At 39.3% G+C, this 19,289-nt stretch overlaps 1 protein-coding gene across 6 annotated transcripts in view; it reads right to left on the minus strand.

Annotated features, from left to right (window-relative positions):
• Positions 1-439: 439 nt before the first annotated feature.
• PPP2R5C (protein phosphatase 2 regulatory subunit B'gamma) overlaps positions 440-19,289 on the minus strand; it is a 141,472-nt gene continuing 122,622 nt past the window's right edge. For 4 of the 6 annotated variants that reach the window (XM_053271054.1, XM_053271044.1, XM_053271090.1 and 1 more), the window contains 7 exons: positions 14,925-14,978; positions 13,922-14,092; positions 12,948-13,075; positions 9,262-9,363; positions 8,080-8,152; positions 6,352-6,468; positions 440-3,748 (listed from right to left, as the gene is read on the minus strand). In XM_053271054.1, coding sequence (XP_053127029.1) covers positions 3,617-3,748; positions 6,352-6,468; positions 8,080-8,152; positions 9,262-9,363; positions 12,948-13,075; positions 13,922-14,092; positions 14,925-14,978 — 777 coding nt within the window. In that variant the 3' untranslated portion in view covers positions 440-3,616. The remainder of the gene's footprint in view (positions 3,749-6,351; positions 6,469-8,079; positions 8,153-9,261; positions 9,364-12,947; positions 13,076-13,921; positions 14,093-14,924; positions 14,979-19,289) is intronic. The other 2 variants (XM_053271063.1, XM_053271080.1) reach the window with 1 other exon arrangement.

Raw genomic sequence — 19,289 nt, forward strand, 5'->3', positions numbered from 1 at the left:
TTGGATTTGACTTTAACTTTAATAAGCGGAGATTGATAGCTTAATTTCCTTAAACCTTTCCCAATCTTAGTGAATGATGGTATTTATTGAAGTAGCTCATTATGTGCATACACATATCCATGTTTACATGGAACAACAAGAAAACCCCATAGCTATAAGTCATAATTTTTGGGCAATATTTTATGGTAATTCATATAGGATTATGGGGAGGGTAATCACACAAGTCTGATTCGTTCCAGGGAGAGAAACGTGGAGCATTTCTTTTGGCCACAACCTCAATACATACTGCCACTGGGTCAAGCAGAGGCCTGGTTGGATCACTGGTAACTGATGCAACACTTTACAACTTCTTTCTGTATTGTCTTCTTAGATCGTGATGATTATCTGCACTCTCATCAGAAAGTCCTCTGCTACAACTAAACATAGTTTTATGAGCAAGTAAAAGTCCATTTCTCCTTTATTTAATCCATATAATACACCATTTTTAAAATTTAAAAACTAGATAAAAGAGAATATTAAATGGCAGGTGTATGAAGATTTTCTTCATAAACAATATCTGAACAAAAATCTGAATTACAAAATATTAAAAAATATGTTGGTACATTTGAACATGGCATTCCACTAAAGCATAAGATACAGATATAGTATAAAGAAAAATTGTGCCACTTACCTATGTTTTTCTGTTTCTAGGAACTTTTTATTCTGTACATAGGACTATTCTGTACAAAATATGAAGTCTACATTTTTATTACTCATTACAATAAAACAAAGTACAATGTATGTACAATATTAAAATGAAGCCATACTAAAGCCACACACACGAAAAAAAGACACTTGTAATATCCTTTTTGACATTCCTGATGTACAGGCATTAAAATTCTGGAGAACATGGGAAGGTGGCTAATACTGAACTTTATGAACAACAGTCACCAAAATTGTACTTTATTTGCACTTTTTTTTATTTTGGATGAATTTTAGAATAATTTAATACAGAACTTATACAGAGCATAAAAAATGGTGATAACAAACAAGCCAAACAATTGGTGCTGCTAAATTTTAAAATATTGCTTAGGCAAGTTTGCCAACTGGCCTAAAATCTCACAAGCAAATTGTCATGGCATAATTCCTCCAGCTATCCCAGAACACTTTCTTTTTGGTGGATGTTTATCTTCAGTTAGAGAGCAAAAATAAAATCTAGACAGTGAAAGATCTTATACGTTGAGCATTACACAGTCAACCCAACATGGATATACAATATTTTTCCCCTCCCTTTCCCCACAGGATAAGATTAGTTAGCGTGCTTCTTTCCAGAAACCTCTTTCATGAACCTACCAAACAGCCAAATTAAAGATATTTGATGTTATCAGCTAAAGATGGAAGTTCAAACAATGGTATATCAAAATACATATAGACATTGCTTTATGGAATTACAAAAGCACTCCCCTGCTTCAAAAAGGGGAAGACAACTTTAAACTGCTGTAATTATAGTTTTTCATTATGATAAAGCATATTTATTTTCAAGTTTAACAGGAATTATTCTCATGCTGAGTGGGTATTTTATTTGAAGTGGTTTTCGAATTTAGTTTTTGTCTTACCATTAATTCCCATCCCAAAGAGTATGATTTGTTTTCCATTGCTTTTGCAGTAAGTATTGAACATTTTATTCAAGTGAGACCAGACAGCAGACACAACATCTGCACAAGATTATTATAAATGCTTCTTTTGCGCAATAATTTTAATGGATTCAAGAGATCTCATCTCTTTTAAAAAGCCCCTATTTTAAAGAAGCCATATATCTAACTTTTTCTGCATCAAGACATTAAACATTAAGTTATAGTATGTGTTACTTCCAGAGCCAAAAAACACAAGTCACCCATTTTAAATAAAACCCATCTGAAAACAGCTCTTAAAGCAAGATAAGAGAGTCTAAAATACTGGCCACCCTGAGAGAAATCAAATATTGATGACAAAGCACTACATACACGCACACTCTCTACACACACCCCTTCGTGCTTTCCAATCTACAACAATGAAAGATCTCATAACAGATAAGTAATTTTGTAGAATATATAGCAGCATTTGAAGATCTACAGCAACTCAGATGTGTTATTGTTTTGCTTGTGAGGTGTGTATGTACTACATCTGCTCTTCACCACAGGGAGATAAAAAATGATATTGAGAGCAACACTATTATAAGTAGTTTCTCAGCTCTTGAGAGAAGCACTGAAGAAAATGCAGAATTCCATTGTATGATCTTTTACCTTATTGAAAATAATCTGGGGAAAAAAGTACTGATGCTTTCACTCAACCGTATTGTCCGGAGCGAACATATCCAACTTAAGTGGTCTCATGATGTTTGCACCAGAACTCTTCGAGCCCCAAGTATCCATGCAGTAAAAATTCAGGTAAGGGAGAAAAACATGAATTCATTTTAGCAAACAAATTATAAATTTCTGAAAAACAAAAAAAAAAAAGGTATATGCAATTTATTTCTAGTCAAGGCAGACAGAATTTCACTTTTAAGACCACAAGTTCTTCGACCAGCTCATTTCCAAAATATGCATTTTGTGTAACATGCCAAGGACTGGAAAGTATGGCTTCAATCCATGTAAAGTACTTAGAGGGTGCCTCTCTGTGATAAACAGAGCTACTAGAAATTAGCCGTGATTGAAGATTGTCATGAAAATTACCATTCTGTAGGCTGCACTTGAGAGAACAGTCCAAACTTGTTTTCAAGCTGACAGAATATGGTAAGGCAATAATGAAGATTTTTAAAAACTATTTTTTAAGTCTCAGAAAAAAGCCCAATAGTTATATATGAATTTAGAATCTTGCACATAGCCATAGTACCAACCATTGGGGGCAGAGAGAGAAAGCAAGACAATCAGCTCGGTCTAACAGGCATTACTGCTGCACAATTTCCACTCGTTTCAGTGGGGGAAACCCATGCAAGGCCACTGTAGGCCACTTCACACATTACATTTTGCCTATCCAGAAAGTTGTTTCATGTAGGAAAAGACACAGACCTCCTGTATAGATTGTCACATGTGACAAGCACATATTATTTCACTGCATTAAAGTGTGAGGAGGGAGTACAAAAGCCAGGAGCCATTGCCAATTGTAGCTTCCTAATATCTACATGTAGCAACAGGAAGATCAAGACGATAGTTTCATGGCTTTTCCTAAATGGAACTGATTTCCATGTAATTCCAGTGTGATCAGTGAAGCAGCCCCAAAAGGTTTGAGAGATTGCACACAGCAGTGCTTATTAAATTTGTACCAGAAGACTGATCTTCTTTCAGTAGTCATGACAAACCTCCCATGCTTCTGATTGGTTAATACTATGCCAATAGGAACCAAGAAAACGTTTGTTTAATCTCAGTCAACCCAAGGTTCTGCATACAGAATCAGGCAATGTACCATTGTTTGAACTACTAATCTTCAGCTGAGCAAACTGTAGCAAAGTTACTAACAGAACTGGGTTTAAAAAAAAAAAGAAGAAGCTTTGACTTGTGTGTAATTGATCAGTATGGCACAAAAAAAGTAAGTTCTCTACTGTGGAACAGAGTCCAGAAAAGAAAGGGATCTCCTCCGAGTAAGATTTCACGTGAATAGTCTAATGCCCATCATGTGTTATTAGGTCATCAGCTCGGCAATGGGATTCCAAGGCTTTCATGGTATAGATATCCTGAGGCAGTTCCGACTTGCGCCGCACCATAGGACGCTCCTTTTTCTGTTCCTTCTGCACCTGAAATAAAAATGCAACGTTTAAAAGCAGCACAATGATTTATTAAGTGCATGAGTGTAATTGCTGTAATGAGACCATCGTGGAGAAGCGGTACTAGAAATCTTATTCCAGCAACTTGAGAAAATCTGGCTACTGACAGGATGACCCAAGAGTGATGCCATGCTGTTCATACATTGCATCCCTCAGCTTATCTTTGGGTCTTTCTGGTTCTTTAGGAAGCCAGTGCATGTGGTTTCGTTATAAGGCACAGAATCCTCAAGTTGATTAGGTGAATAGCAGTACCCCTTGGTGAGCAGTCATGGACCGAACTGTGTCTACACTCCACCCTGGCACTTGCCACCACAAGCTCCTATTCTAGTTGCTCTGCTGCCATTGAGACAGCACTCTCCTAGGAGTCGGCCACCATGGGGCCACAAAAGCACAGTGCAGCACTATGATAGCTGGACTTGCAACTTTTGATTGCTCTTAGAAGCAGACTAGCAAGGTCAAAAGAGTGCATGTGTGTGTCTACAAGCAGCTTCAACAGCTCTGTATTTTCTTGTTTGCACAGAATCATAAGAACGCAAGAGCAAGGCCCAAGGCCTGAATCATAAGAACACAAGAGCAAGGCCCAAGGCCTATCTAGTTCAGCATCCTGTTTCACACAGTGGCTCACCAGATGCCTCTGGGGAGCCCACAGGCAAGAAGTATGTGCATGCCCTCTCTCCTGCTGTTGCTCCCCTGCAATTGGTATTTAGAGGCATCTTGTCTCTGAGGCTGGAGGGCCTATAGCCCTCAGACTAGTGACCATTACTACTAGTAGACATAACAACACTGTGCTGTGCCTGCCTTGGTCTTCTCTGTTTAGTCAAGGGTCAGGAGGGGCATATCCACTATAGTACTTTGCTGTTTTCCCAGCTGGGAAGATACATGACAGTTGCTAGTCTGGCTGCTGAATGTCAGGGCAGAGTCTTAGAACAATAGTGGGAAAGATGGCAGAATGCAGCTACAGGCATCAGTAACAGACAGAAATGATGGGGAAATTGGGAAAAAGGGGGGGGGGGACAGAATGGGCATGGTGGAATTGGAGATGAACAATTGCTCCCTCTCATTGTTTGCATCCTTATTTGGTCATTATGTTTAAAGAGTGGCCAATGTTCAGACGAATGCTGCATGCACGGGAAAACACTTTGCAAGTGTAACGGGGGAGGAGTAATTTTCACCAGTCTCCCCTTCCCTCTGCTGTGCCTCCTGTGGTCTCTGCAGGACCCTCAGAGATATATTTTGAGAGGCACAAAGGGTTGCAGAAGGAAGGGAAGATAAGTGAAAACCACCCCTGCCACACACTGCACTTGCAAAATATTATTCGATATGTGCAAGATTAGTCTGGATGCTGGTCAGCCGGTCAGTATTTCCAGCCCCAGATACTGCATGTGGGTCAAATAAGTAATGTTAAAATGTATACTATGGGCAGGACCTGTATGAGACTAGAACTTTAAAAAGCCAGGATTAGAGGGGGAAGAAGGAGAACCAGTGACCCTTTCCTATACAGTCTGCCATCTCCAAGTGTGGACGTGCTACTTGAAATGTTGTCCTCACCTCATGAAGCTTCCACTTGACAACTAAGTCTCTAAGCATGTTTATGTTTTTATATTTTTAACATGATATTTTTATTGTCTTTTTATTGTATGTTTTTAACTTTTGTAAACCGCCTTGGGGTTATCTTTTTAACGAAAGGCGGTATATAAATGCAAAAATAAATAAATAAAATAAATAAAGCAAACACCTTGGCCTCCAGCTAGACTAGTGTTGTGCTAGCATATTCCTGTTGCACTAGTGTAACAACATCATGCGATAATTATGCTTGTGCAAAGGAAGGAACCTCCGTTTCAGAATAGCTCTTGTGCTAGTGGAAGATGTTGACTAGTTGTATGTCCTGGAGAATGTCTTTTGCTAGTTGTGTAACATTGCGGAGCACCACAAACTGCCTAGAGGCATGTATCTTCTTGCATTATGCTAGAACAACTCTAGTTTGGATGGAGATCATTGTTACTTAATCTTTACATTGTATTCAAATGATGTATTTGCATATTTAGTCTTATAAATATTGTCAAGAGATGAATAGCTATATCTGATCTATGTTGTTTTTTTTTAATGCAGTGTGGCAGACAGGAAGAGGGTCCAGCCTGACTAAGCTTGTCTGATGCCAGAGAGGCCAAGGCTTGTGGCTAGTCAGTTGGCTACTCAAGGTGGGGTGTGAAAGTCTTAAAATATGCATGTGAATGAGCAACTTTTGTTAAGAAGTTCAAGAACTGCTTATATAGGCTTTGAAAAACTACTTTGCTATTCAAATGATTTTAAAGGGTTGCAAAGCTATTTAACAAGGATACCAAGGCAGACAATATTTGCTGCTCACAGGTCCATGCTAACAGCTACTAAAGCCATTCTAAAATAAGTTTTATTGACAGACACAGGAAACTTTAGTTTGGGAACTGCTAAAATTATTCTGCTCGTTTCAAATTTGTTGCCATCTAGAGAGAAGCAGAATTAATTGCTAAAAATAAATAAATACACCTGAATCAAGTTTGGAACGAGTAGGTTAATTTTTCTTCCTATGTGCTTACCGGACAAGCTTCTTCTTTCACTGTCTTTTTCAACACCTGCAAGTCTTCAATTAAAGGCCCATCTGTTTCCATTGCAACAGGACTGCTCACCAGACAGGTATCGCTATATACTGAGTACTAACCAAATGCAAAATGATGAAGTCAGAATTTTTGATAGTAAAAATCAGGATTAGAAAACTATAGCACTGCAGGTATTTTGCTGCCAGAAATGTTCACCTCAGGCTTGATAAACAGTAATGTACTCATTCTGGTGCACAAAGTATTTTATATTCCATCCAGAGATGAAACATTACATCTCTTTTTCAAAGAACTCGAGCGCTGACAGTTACAATCAAAACAGTTCACTAAATTCTAAAAAAAATTACTATATTTAAGAAGTTCATTTTAAGGGGAAACACAGAACTCTGTTTTCCCAGCACAGCTTTAGACGTATGTTTCTTATGATAGCCAACCTGCAGATAAACACTTCTCAAAACTTTAAAAGCGCTTCTACAGCTATCAGATGAATTGTTTACACCAATGTTACATTCCCTTACTAAATTGCTAGTAACTGGGTTATTAGTAATTAGCAAATTACTAATTGGTTAATAACTGGGTTTTACAACTGCAGGTAAAGGAGTGGCCAGAAAATAGCTAAACATGTCTTTGTGGTGTGGTGTCTGTGGAGTCACAAATACGAAACCAGCATCCAGCAAGGTCACCGGAACCTTTAATGGAGTTAACATGCACTGGAATATGTTCTGACATGGCATCCAAGGATGGACTCTAATGAAAACAACCCATTTATACATGATGCTAATATCATCTGCAAGGAATGTTTTCTCTCCACTGGCATCTACTGCTCTAGGAAGATTTATCATGTAATGATAACCAATAATGAGAAATGATAACATTTGTCATGTAATGATGATTTTAAACCAACAGGCTACTGGGTGATATTTGCTATCACCATATGAATGTGTTCACATGAACCTGCAATATGACAAGCAGACTAGTGGTGTGCAAACAGGTTTGACGTCGAACTGAACCACCCCCTGTTCAGTCCGACCCCGGACTGAACACCCCTGAATGTTTGCGGGATTCGCGAGCTTGAAATTGTTTTTAAAAACCCAAAAACTGTTTTAAAAACAAATCAAATTTATTATTATTACAGTCCATGACCAAGAAAACTTGGGGGAGATCCTGGAGGTGGCGGTCCACGGAGGATTCCCCTCCCCCCACTGGCCTTCCTCATACCTCTCTTGGCCGGTTCAGCCACTCTTCAGCCGGTTTTTGGCCTTCACTTGGTGGCCATTATGGAGGCCGTGCGCCTGCGCACATGGCCTCTGCATGGTCCCTAAAGCAGACTTGTCATATGAACTTGCCACATTTTTTGAAAATCCCCACTGAAATCCGATTGGTACCCTCTGTCAGTCTTCAAATGGAAACTGAACAAAGCCTTTTAATTGTCTTCACAAGCTAAATGAAACCTTGGATTCTTTTTATCTGTTTTTGGTTGCCGCTTTTATTTTAATAACTGTGTTTAATTTGTAATGTAAAACAAAATATTGTTAGCCACCTTGGGCTGTGATTCACAGGATAATGCAGGGTATAAGTCTTTTAATAAAATAAAATGTAGTCACAAATGCTAATTGGGAAATGATATATCTGTGGTAGCCCCTCTAGTTTCAAGCAATACCCTCCCGCCCCAACCTCCAAATGCTAAGCTTCTGGATATTTTCTACATACCTGGGGGTTTGATTTGGCTAGATTTTCTATTTTAACCCATGCTTCTTCCCGTTCCTTCATTTTTAGCTTCTCTCTGGGAACACACACATATACAAAGCTCAAAGAACTTTTCAGATAAATGTATTACTAATGCTTTTGAAAAAGAGCATAGTAACTTTTAAATTTACCCTTTAAAAAGCTTTACATATAAAAACAGATCCATTTCTTTCCTTACAGTGATGGGTCAACAGACATGCTTTACTTCTCGAATATCACACTCGGTTCTAAGGGTTTCTCTGCACAGCTTTCTATTTCAATTACCACAAACAGTATATAAGAAGAATATTGCTATAAAACTGTATTCTGTCCAGATCAAAAGTGTCTCTACGACTGTGTGTAGCTCAGGAGTGATCAACATGGAACTCTCAAACTTTTAAAAGATCTCAATATTTAAGGAAAAACACACAAATTTCAAGTCCTCATTGTAACAAATCTTCAAAAGATTTTTTTATTGTATTGTATTTTTTCTCCCAGAGTTTTGTCTTTTGCATGAAAAACAATAGCATGGCAGAAACCTCAAACTGTTTTATTTTACAACTATTGGCTGCATCAAGAAGGGCATGTAATAGAATGGAAATGTTATTCAAGAAAGAGCTCAATAGATATGAAAAATATTTCAAAGTAAAAACTAAAATTTTAGAGAGGTTGGGTCTTTTATTAAATAACTATTTCTAAGTTTCAAGGTACTGGCTAAGTCTTACTACTATAAATTCTGTTTAAAACCTACTACTACATGTATTTATATACTGCTTTTTGACAAAGCAGTTTACATAGAATAAATAAAATGGTTCCTTGTCCCAAAAGGGCTCACAATTTAAAAAGAAACACCAGCAACAGCCACGGGGGTGGGGGGTGGGATGCTGTCCTGCAGCTGGGTAGGAACAGTTGCTCTTCCCTCTGCTAAATAGAAGAGAATCACTTTAAGAAGGTGCCTCTTTGCTCTTTCTGAATCAAGATTGGTAGGGTTTTGCCCACCTCCAGGTAACATTGTGAAGCTAAATGCGGAAGTGCTAAACAGTCATACAGGAGACCCGATTAAATGGCAGCAGCGAGATTTATTTTGGAGGTGCTACACAGCTTTCTTTGTAACAATAGCACTTTTTCAGTAAGCAGTTGGAAGTATAAGCAAGGAAGAAAACTTACTTAAGTTTTTCTGCTTTAAACTGCTGTGTGCAGTCATCAAACAGTTTTTGGTTCATCTCCATGAAGAGTTTCAGAGCATTGTAAATCAAACCATGTATTGTCCTACAAGTAAAATTTAGAATTATTTTAAGAGCTACCATTTTTGACAACATTGGCTCTCTCTGGAAATAACATTTCAGGGGAAAAAAATCCCAGAAGCTAGCCAACAAATGTTTCCAGTAGTAAAGTATAATTATCTAACACAAAGTGCATACTGTAGTGATTATGTTGCATCATTAAACATTCTTTAAATCTTATAATGTAACACTTTCCTTTTCAATGTGACAGAGGCAATATTAAAAAAAAAAGAAATTAAAGAGATGTATGCTGTCAATCTGTTTGACATTACTTTAATTCAGTGGTTCCCAAGCTTTTCCTCTATGTAGACAACTACATTGTCATCAAAAGCTTTTGAAAACCATAATGTACGCAAGCCATTTAAAACACTTTTAATATAGCCCATGGCTGATGGAAGTCAAACTTAAATATCAAGGGTATTAAAAATGCGGCTACTTTGTACTCATCACAGTGCATTTACCTGCAGCAGGCCTACCAGTGGGGAAAAGAATATGATATCTAAGAGGCACAAAACATTATCATTCCACGCCCGCCCCCCCGCCCCCCAACCATAGGTTGGGAACAACTGCTTTAACTAATTTGCTGAAACTTATGTGAGAAGTATCCAACTGTATTACATTTTTCCGGCATACTGGGCTAAATGCCTCCTGAACACAACTATACAGTCAGCACAAGAAACATTTCTGGTGGACTGCAACTATTGAGTGCGAGTGTGCATTTTTAGGATGAGCCCACCAACTTTTATAAAAAGAAAAGAAAAAGGCTCTTCACCTGAATCAGACAGCACTCACTGCCAGGAAAGTTAAGTTATTCTGTAAAAATAATCTATCACAAGTTATGTCATTGGTTCCAAAAGGCAAAACCAGTTCTATGGTTACTTGCATCATGCAAATTTAACAAGTGAAAAAAATGTGACATACTGTGCGTGCCCAGTGACATTACTCATGCTCAGGACAGAATGAGTGGGTGGCCTCAGATACTGTAGTGAAGAAAATGATCCATTGGTTTGCTGTTTTAAAATAAATGGACTAGGATTCCTTAAAAAAAGGCAATCCATGTTATTTTAAAATCAGTACCTCAATGGGTTGCCTGCATCCAATTCGTGTAAATCAGCACTTAATAGTTATTCAGCATTCTCTTTTATTGCGCTGCAGGGCAGAATCATCATGCATTCTTGGCCACTCCATCAGTAGACCTCAGTCTACAACCAGCACCAGTTTATGGAATAGCCAGTGCTACCAGCAGTCACATATTAGCTCAAATAAAAAAATTCCAGACACTGAATATATACAGAAACAAGGTGGTTATGATTACATTCATGCCCGCATTCTAAGCTACTGGGTGGTTGGAAACTGACAGAAGAGACACAAATACACGAAAACAGACGAAGAAAAACTAGGGCAGAAATTGAGAGAGAGAGAAAGAAAAGAGGGAGAACAAAATGAACTCAATGAACACACCAAAGTTTCAATAGACATTTACAGATGACATTTAGATTTTTCAAAGTTAGCCTTCTATAGACATTGGACTGTCATATGAATGAATTACAATAGCTAATAGATTGGGGGGGGGGATACGGGAGGGAGAAAGGGTATTGCCTATAACCCACATTGGCCTGCACCAGTGTTGTCTTAGTGTAATGCTAGTGCAAGGACATAACACATGATGTGCAAAGGAAGGAATGTCTACTTCAGACTAGTTCTTGTACTAGTGGAAGATGTTGATAAAATGCATGACACGCAGTACAACCTTGTATGTGTCTTGGAGGTCTGCCACTCAGCTGCACAACATTGTTGAGAACCACAACTTCACACAGCTCTGCTAACTTCTTAAGTGTGCAGAACTTTGCTAGTCCAACACTAGTCTGGATGTCAACCACTGTATGCAGAACATGCTGTAAGACTGGTTGTATGTGCTCCAACCACATGATATCTTCTACCAAAAAAGTGGTGGATATTCCTTGGTCAGGATAGGCAAGCATAGGACACATTCTGGGTGAGAGAGATCATGTGTGAATCAGAGACTCACTCCAGCATCCCATTTGTTTAACATCTATGTTTCAGGCTGATTTGTGAATTGTTCCTTTTAAAGAAAAGTTGTCTGAGAACTGTACTGAAAATTGCATTACATATGGAAGACTATCCAACCAATGGTTCTTCGTCTCTTTTTCTTAAGCGTGCTACATCAGCCTTCACCTCTCCTACTTCAGAAATTCAAGTGCACCACATGAAGTTTAAATATTACTATTATTACTACTATTACTATTTATATACAGCTTTTCAATAGGAATTGTCAAAGCGGTTTACAGAGAAAAAGTATATTAATAAGATGCTTTCCTGTCCAGAAATGGCTCACAAATTAAAACAAAAACATAAGGAAGACACCAGCAACACCCACTGGAGGGATGTTGTGCTGGGGTTAGATAAGGCCATTTGCTCTCCCCCTGCTAAATATAAGAGAATCGCCATTTTAAAAGGTGCCTCTTTGATCAGTTAACCCGGGGTGGGACTAAATTTGCTTCCTTACAGTCCTGCCCTCAGGAGCAATGGAGAACAAGTCTGCTCCTTCTTCTATACAACAGCGCTTCAAATATTTGAAGACTGCTATCATACTTCCCCTTCATCTTTTTGTTATTGTTGCTTCTCAAAATGTGGAGAACAGAACTGGACATGGCAGCTGACCTCCAGAGCAGTGTTCTGAGGATGCAGCAAGAGTATGGAATGTGACCCTCCTCCCCCAGCATTTTCTGTTGCTTGGGAAGATTCTGGCTGAGTTAAGAGCAGCCTCTCCTTGTGAGGCTACAGCAATTATGTCTTTGGAATGCTGCTCTGGATGTCAGCTAGTATTCCAGATAAGGTCTGACCAGTGCAGAATAGAGTGCAATGAAAACATCTTGTAACAATGAGTCTCTTGATGCAGCCCAAGACTGAATTAGTGTTTTTAGCAGCTTTTTTGTCCACTAAGACACCTAAGTCCCATTTACATATTCTGCTGCCAGGCCAGATCTACCTCTACACTTGAATTTTCTTGCCCAGTGCAGAACTTTATACTTATCTTTATACTGAGACAGTGTGGTGTAGTGGTTAGAGTGCTGGACTAGGACCCGGGAGACCCGAGTTCAAATCCCCATTCAGCCATGATACTAGCTGGGTGACTCTGGGCCAGTCACTTCTCTCTCAGCCTAACCTACTTCACAGGGTTGTTGTGAGGAGAAACTCAAATATGTAGCACACCGCTCTGGGCTCCTTGGAGGAAGAGTGGGTTATAAAATGTAAAATAAATAAAAATAAATCTTTGTTGACTTCCTCTTGTTTGACATCTTATATTTGTATTAAAAATGTTGGGATACAAGCAATGGTAGAGATCAGGGTATTCAACACTGTTCTCTCCAAGGCGTGCAAACTTGCATGTGCTCACACATTTTTTTATGTCCACTCAGATTGAATCAGGAAGGTCCCACTCTGAATGCACATGCACACACATTGCCTTGATACTGCTACCCAAAACAAAACTCATTTTGCACACAGATGAAAAAAATTAGAGAGAATACTGGTATTCAAGCTTCTTACTTGTTCCAGTGTGTCTTTGAATTCCGGTACAAAGAGGGAAACATGATGGGCAAAATCTTTGCTGCGTTGTCACTGATTAAGCTCATAATATACTCATTATTCCAGTAGTATAGTGCTCGTTCTGCCACCTAAGAAATATAGGAACATTTACACCACTTAGAACTCACACAGAAATGTACAATTTCTATAGCATTCCCTCTCCCACCCTCAGAGTTCTGCTTCTATCTTAATGGAGGCCTTTCCTTGTAGCTCACATGTCTTTGTACATGTGGCTACCTTAGCTGTGAAAGTGGCACCTGTGTGCTTGCTGTCAGAGCCACCACTAAACATCCTTATCTGATACTCAGAGAAGCAACTTGCCTACTTTCTATTGCTACTGATGTCAGAGACCTCAAGCCCCCACAGCTAGAACAGCTGTACCAATTCATTTGATGCCCACAGCCTGCCTTAAATATTGTGCTCAGCAACATAATGAAAAGTGGTATATCTAAAAGGTATGTTTCAAGTCTACTAGGAAGTGATTAATGTAGTATAATGCCAAAATTCTAAATTTAATCACTGATATCCAGACTCGCATTGTGCTTGTGCAGATGTGTTGCACTAGTTAGTTCTGCTAAGTTGGGAGCTAGTGGAAAGAAAAATGCCTATTCCTTGTGCTTGCAAGAGATGCGGACAAACTGTACATTACATTGTGCATCAGGTTGCACAATGTATATATCCGAGAGGAGGTCCTCCACGAGTGGCTATGCAACACAGCAGAGCACCACAACTTTGTGTAGCTCCACAACTTCTCTCATTGTGTGAGCACAACATTAGTCTGGATGTCAGCCCTGGTCTGCTATTCTTGTTGTAGACTGTGCAATGCTGAGCATCTGTATAGCTAGGCAACCTCCTTGCATGTGTACAACTTTGTTGCACTGGCATAGCATTAATCTGGCTGTCAGCCAATGGATGGATTTTCTGGAATTACCAACCTGAAAGTGTGGACTGGAGACACACTTGGCTAGCTGCCTAAAGAGAGGTTCCATAACCTTTACAAACTCAGATGGTTCAATAACATCTAAAATTTCTTCTAATTCATTTAAAAACATAACTTCTTTTGGACTATGAGTCTTTGGCCAGTATTTGAGAAGTGCCATCACCACCTGCAAAATGAGGGGGGGGGAGGAGAGAGGGGGGCAAAAAGGCAAATTCCAGAATGTTATAAATATGTATCTTCAAGTGCTTTATTTTTGATTGCTTGCACAGCCTTTGAAATTAATTTCAAATTCAAGAAGGAATGATCTCAGAACAGCCTCCCCTATATTATTTATTCAAACTAGCAATGTCTAAAGCACACTTTTTAATTAAATAGGTAGGTTGTACATATTAAGAATTTTCTACCAGGAGTGGAATGGAGGATCCTCCGCCGCACTTTAAACACCACTGCCTTGTCCCAAAGGAAAACCTTCAAAGTGTTTGCACATTACAAAGCACTCTGGTGATAACAGGACAATTTTGGTACTGATGGAGAACAGGCATCTTCCATCACCTTACTTGCTCCTATATCCACTGCTCATTTCCTTTTGGGTTTGATTATGCTTGAGTAAACATAAGTCATCCTTCTAATCAAACTCTGAAATAAGACTCAAGGGGCAAGGGAGAATAGATAGTCATAACCTAGCAAGAGAGGCCACAAGGCTACACTAGGTTTTGACACAACCTTTGGGGCAAAAGTTTTCTCTCTGAAACAAAGTCCTGCAAGTTGACCTTTTTCAAAAGCACAGATGGTTTTAGGTACAGTAATGTGTGGGTCAGGCTTCAGATGAGATGCAAGTTATATTCACATTAATTTAAGCTAAACATGCAATATAACAGTACATTGCTCCAAGTTATTAGTTATTCCAGCTGATCAGGCAAGCAGTCTGCAAAGAGAAGTATTTTCAAAACACTACCTTGCTAATATAAAATGGAAAAAATGAATTTTTAAGGACTTACTGGCTCAGTGAGTGTGCTGTCCTTTTCTAAAAACTGAACTACACAGTATGCCAGCTAAATTGAGAAGGGGGAAAATAACATTGTTAGGCTGAACAAAAAAAATAAATCCTAAAGAATTCAAATACATAATTGACCCTGAACATCTATTCCAAATGCATGAAAGAGTTAAGATTTTGCATTTTGCGATCCAAAATTCTAACAAGGCTTCAGTCCCCATTAAAGGCCCCATATGGCAGCTTAACTGCATAAAAATATTTTTCTACATTTGCTACTCATATTTGTAAAGTATTGCATACAGTATTTGAACACCATTGATGATGAAGTCAGCTATTCTCATACTTGCTTTGAGTGAATTGTTGTTTGTTGCTTACTATCCAAGACCAACAGTGCTCTTTATTTTTCAAAGAGTAAAAGGTAGCATGTGCACAAACTCCAAGAGAGCCATCTATGCTGATCAAAAACCAAAAAGATTGGTTTGTGGATCCATGCAACTTAAGTGTGCAGTGTTTCCTCTCAAACTAAATGACATGACCAACTTTAATCACTCTTCTTAGTTGAAAGCCTCCTCTATTCATCTTGTAACATGTTAAAGTTTATTTGTGCATTAGCTATTATCATCAGCAAACCAGATGGACCAATATAAATGTGAGACCTCTTGTGGAGATCACCAAGAAGCACTTATCTGTTCTCCATGGGGTAGTCATAATGTTTAAAAGGTTCTTTGCCCATGCTCCAGTCCTTGTGTAAGCAGTTCAGGCAACATCTGTGCTGGTATGCGGGTACTGCCCATCCAAGAGGATTCTGATACACATGCCAAGAACATCTCAAAAAAGTTACAGCCTCTGTGCTGAGTGTTGACTGGAATAAGTGCTTTTGGGTAGCTTCCACAGGAAGATAATCACATTTAATTGGCTCTAATTCCTTGCCACAAAAATAGACTGAATTTTAAGGTCTGCTTTCACACATGACATTCCCCTCTATGCAAAGGTGATAGGGATGTGCACAGAATGATATTTGTGTCCCATTCCGAGCTAGGAACAGAGCGCAAATGCCCGGAATGTCCCCTTGGAATGACTGGCCAAGCAGGTTGTTCTGTTGGAACAAGCTTGGAACACTCGAAACATTCCGAGTGCCATGCTAGACTCCATAATGGCACTCTTGTGGCAGCTATGCATGCACAGAGGCCAGAAAAGCGCTATTTTGGATTCCAAAATGGCACTCGGAACGTTCTGACTTGGAATGGGGTTGCTCTGAGCTTGGTACAGGCCCTTCATTTAAAGGGTGTTCTGTTTCAAGGTTGGAACAGAATGCCCTTGGCACAACTCATTTTGAGTCAGAACGCTCTGAACTCGGAGCGTCCTGTACATCCCTAAAATATGACATTCATGTAGGAATATTTGTTGTTTTGGTGGTTAAACATGTATGTAGCAAAATATGTGTGTAGTTATAATAATATAAACACATTTCTATTATACACATTTAAAACCCCAAGGAGGGAGTTTTAACAATGAAACTCCAGCTAAACTGCCAATAACCTCAAGGGAGGAGTAGACCAGTGTGGATCCAAATTGTCCACAGGCCAGATTCCCACAGGCCAGCTACTATCACACTTGGTAAGATACTGTTTCTGCAGCCCACTAGACCAGGAACCATGCACACAGAAAATGTAAAGTTAGACTGTAAAAAATGAGGATGCTACAGTTTATACATAATTGTGCTAAGGCTATCATAAATATATGCAGAAGTGCCCAGAAATCAAAGATCAAGAGCCACAGGGATATTTTGTGTAATCAACAAGTTGACGTGAGAAGCATCAAAAGAATAAGATCTGCAGATAGAGCAGATCTTATTTTAAGTGTTGGGTTACTTGAGAAATTCTAGGGATGTGCACAAAATTGATTTTACGTTTTCCCCCAAGCTCAAAATGAAAAATAGATGGCCAAAACATTGTCAAAACAGCCAGCTTTGATGGAACAAACTTGAAACATTGCACGTGTTCTGGCCATAGGGCACAATGGGAAACTCGAAACACCCCATTGTTCCCCATGGGTAGTTCCTAGGGACACCAAAGTGGCTGGGAGGTAGGGTATGATGGGTGCTACCCACCACCCAACTCACAAAATAAACGGGCAAGGGAGGAATAAAAAAAAATTGTTTTAACCTTTCCCCAAACTCCTGTAGGGTTTTTTGAATGGAATTTTTGGGGAAAAGGTTAAAAAATTGTTTAAAGTCACCCACTTGCCTATTTCTTTTGTGGGTTGGTGGTAGGTAGCACCCATCATACCATACCACCCAATCCACTTGGGTGTCTCTAGGAGCTACCCATGGGGAACAATGGGATGTTTCGAGTTCCCTATTGTTCACTATAGCCGGAACAGTTTTCCATAGCAATTTGCAATGTATTTTGCAACCCTGACTTGAAAAACACTGCAGAAGCACACAGTAAAAAGGAAATCTGTCCCTCCCAAAACAGAACACACATTTCAAACAAAGTCCAAAAATGGCCAAAAAAGAATCACTGACTCGGAATCCACTGCCAGCCACAGTGCCTATGTTGCAGTAACATCATTGGTACAAGTTGCTCTCTCAGACTCCTTATGTTACTTCCTAACACTACAACTGCCACAGCAGCTCCCTTACTTACAGCAAGCATAGCTTTAAGTTCAATAGAGCAACTTCAGCCACATTTTGATTGAGAACAACTTTCAATGCAGACTGCAGACCAGAGCAGAGAGTAAAGCACAAGTTAATCTCAACTCAAGGCCAGACACGGAGCTCAACACAACAGTCACCAAGAAATAATACACAGGGAGCTGTCACAGCACTCTCCATTTCTTACCACAACACTATCTCACAAACAAACCAGACCACAAATCAAGGAAGACAGGCACCCAAGTTCTGCCTTCGTCAATCTGAGATCCAGCAAAACCAGATAGTTATAGCAATAGCACAGCATATTATACTCAGCGCTTAGAAAAGAAAACCACAAAGCCAAATCTACCTTCCTCCTCTCCTGGTGTATCATCCTCAAGAGACTATGAGGGCTTTCTCTGCCTCCCAGTCCCTTTGAATACATTTTGAAATTCTCTCTAAAAGTGATCCCTCTCCCTCCCCCCAGCCAATAAGGACACAGTTGCTCATGATAACACTTAGATTACAAGCCAATCAGAAGGCAGTGTCAGAAAACCAATCTGCAAAGAAAAAACAGCCCTCCAAAATGGCACTTGGAATACTCAAAATGTCCCAGCTCTGAACAGGTTTGTTTTGTTCCGAGCCTGAAACAGGCCCTTCATTTGAATGGTGTTTTGTTTTGAGCTCGAAATGGCCTTGTTCCAGTCACCAAACATCCCTAAGAAATGCTCTAGCTCTTGGAATGAGGACCGAGTTGACTCTCTCCCCTCCTTTCCTGTTTATTGGAAATGATAAATGGAAAAAAGGGACTATAAAGGCAGGTGGTAAAAAAATATAGGCTGAAACCAGGAAAGTTGTAGCCTTTTGTGCAGTTTATTTGAACTTGGAGCTATCTGCAAAGGCAGTTGTATATTTCCCCTGCAAAAATAATTATCTACAAATGTTGCTCAAATACAAGTTGAGCCTCTCCAGATTACTCTTTCTGTCTGTGTAAGAGAGAGACATACCACCTTGCTTCCTGACTGATGGAAAACAACTATAACTGTTATTTAATGTCAGATGGAAGGAGGTAGAGCCATCCAAAGAAATAGAACACACATCTCTAATTCAGTATTTTAATACACATCCAAAGAGAACATGTCTTACTATTTAAATATTTTAAACCTGTCTCTCTGTGTGAGGTATCACAAAACAAGAAGTATTTTAAAAAGCAAAATACATAAAATCTTTAAATTGCATATTGAAAAACCTTACAAATTGAGTAGTGGAGTCCTAAAACCCAGTTAAAAGTGCAAAATACCAGAATGAAAGCAGCCACACCTCAGCTTATAGTGATACCCCCAAAGATTTGAGAAACCTATTTAAATGTTTTCCTGAAGGGCAGGAGAAAGGCAGGTGTGCTTCAGTTGGAAGTTCATTCCATGATGTAGGGGTTGTGGCTGAAAATGCTCTGCTCCTTACCTATAACATCCTATAATGAGGGAGCTCTGCAACAGGTGTGAATAGTCCATTTATTTTAGTGGGGCTTATGCATGGCTCCTGCAGAAGCACTACTGAAATTAACGGAGGCTGCATAGCAACAAAACTCGAGCCCTATATGCAAACAAGCCATTCAGACTGAACTATATTAAAACACGCAACACACAGAGAAATAGATTAGAACCAGCACTCCACCACACCAAACCACATTCTACTTATTAAGTGCCCAGACAAGGAAGAAATTTCTGTAGCTAG

This window comes from Hemicordylus capensis, chromosome 1, assembly GCF_027244095.1.
Source record: "Hemicordylus capensis ecotype Gifberg chromosome 1, rHemCap1.1.pri, whole genome shotgun sequence".
In the NCBI taxonomy this organism is placed as follows: Eukaryota; Metazoa; Chordata; class Lepidosauria; order Squamata; family Cordylidae; genus Hemicordylus; species Hemicordylus capensis.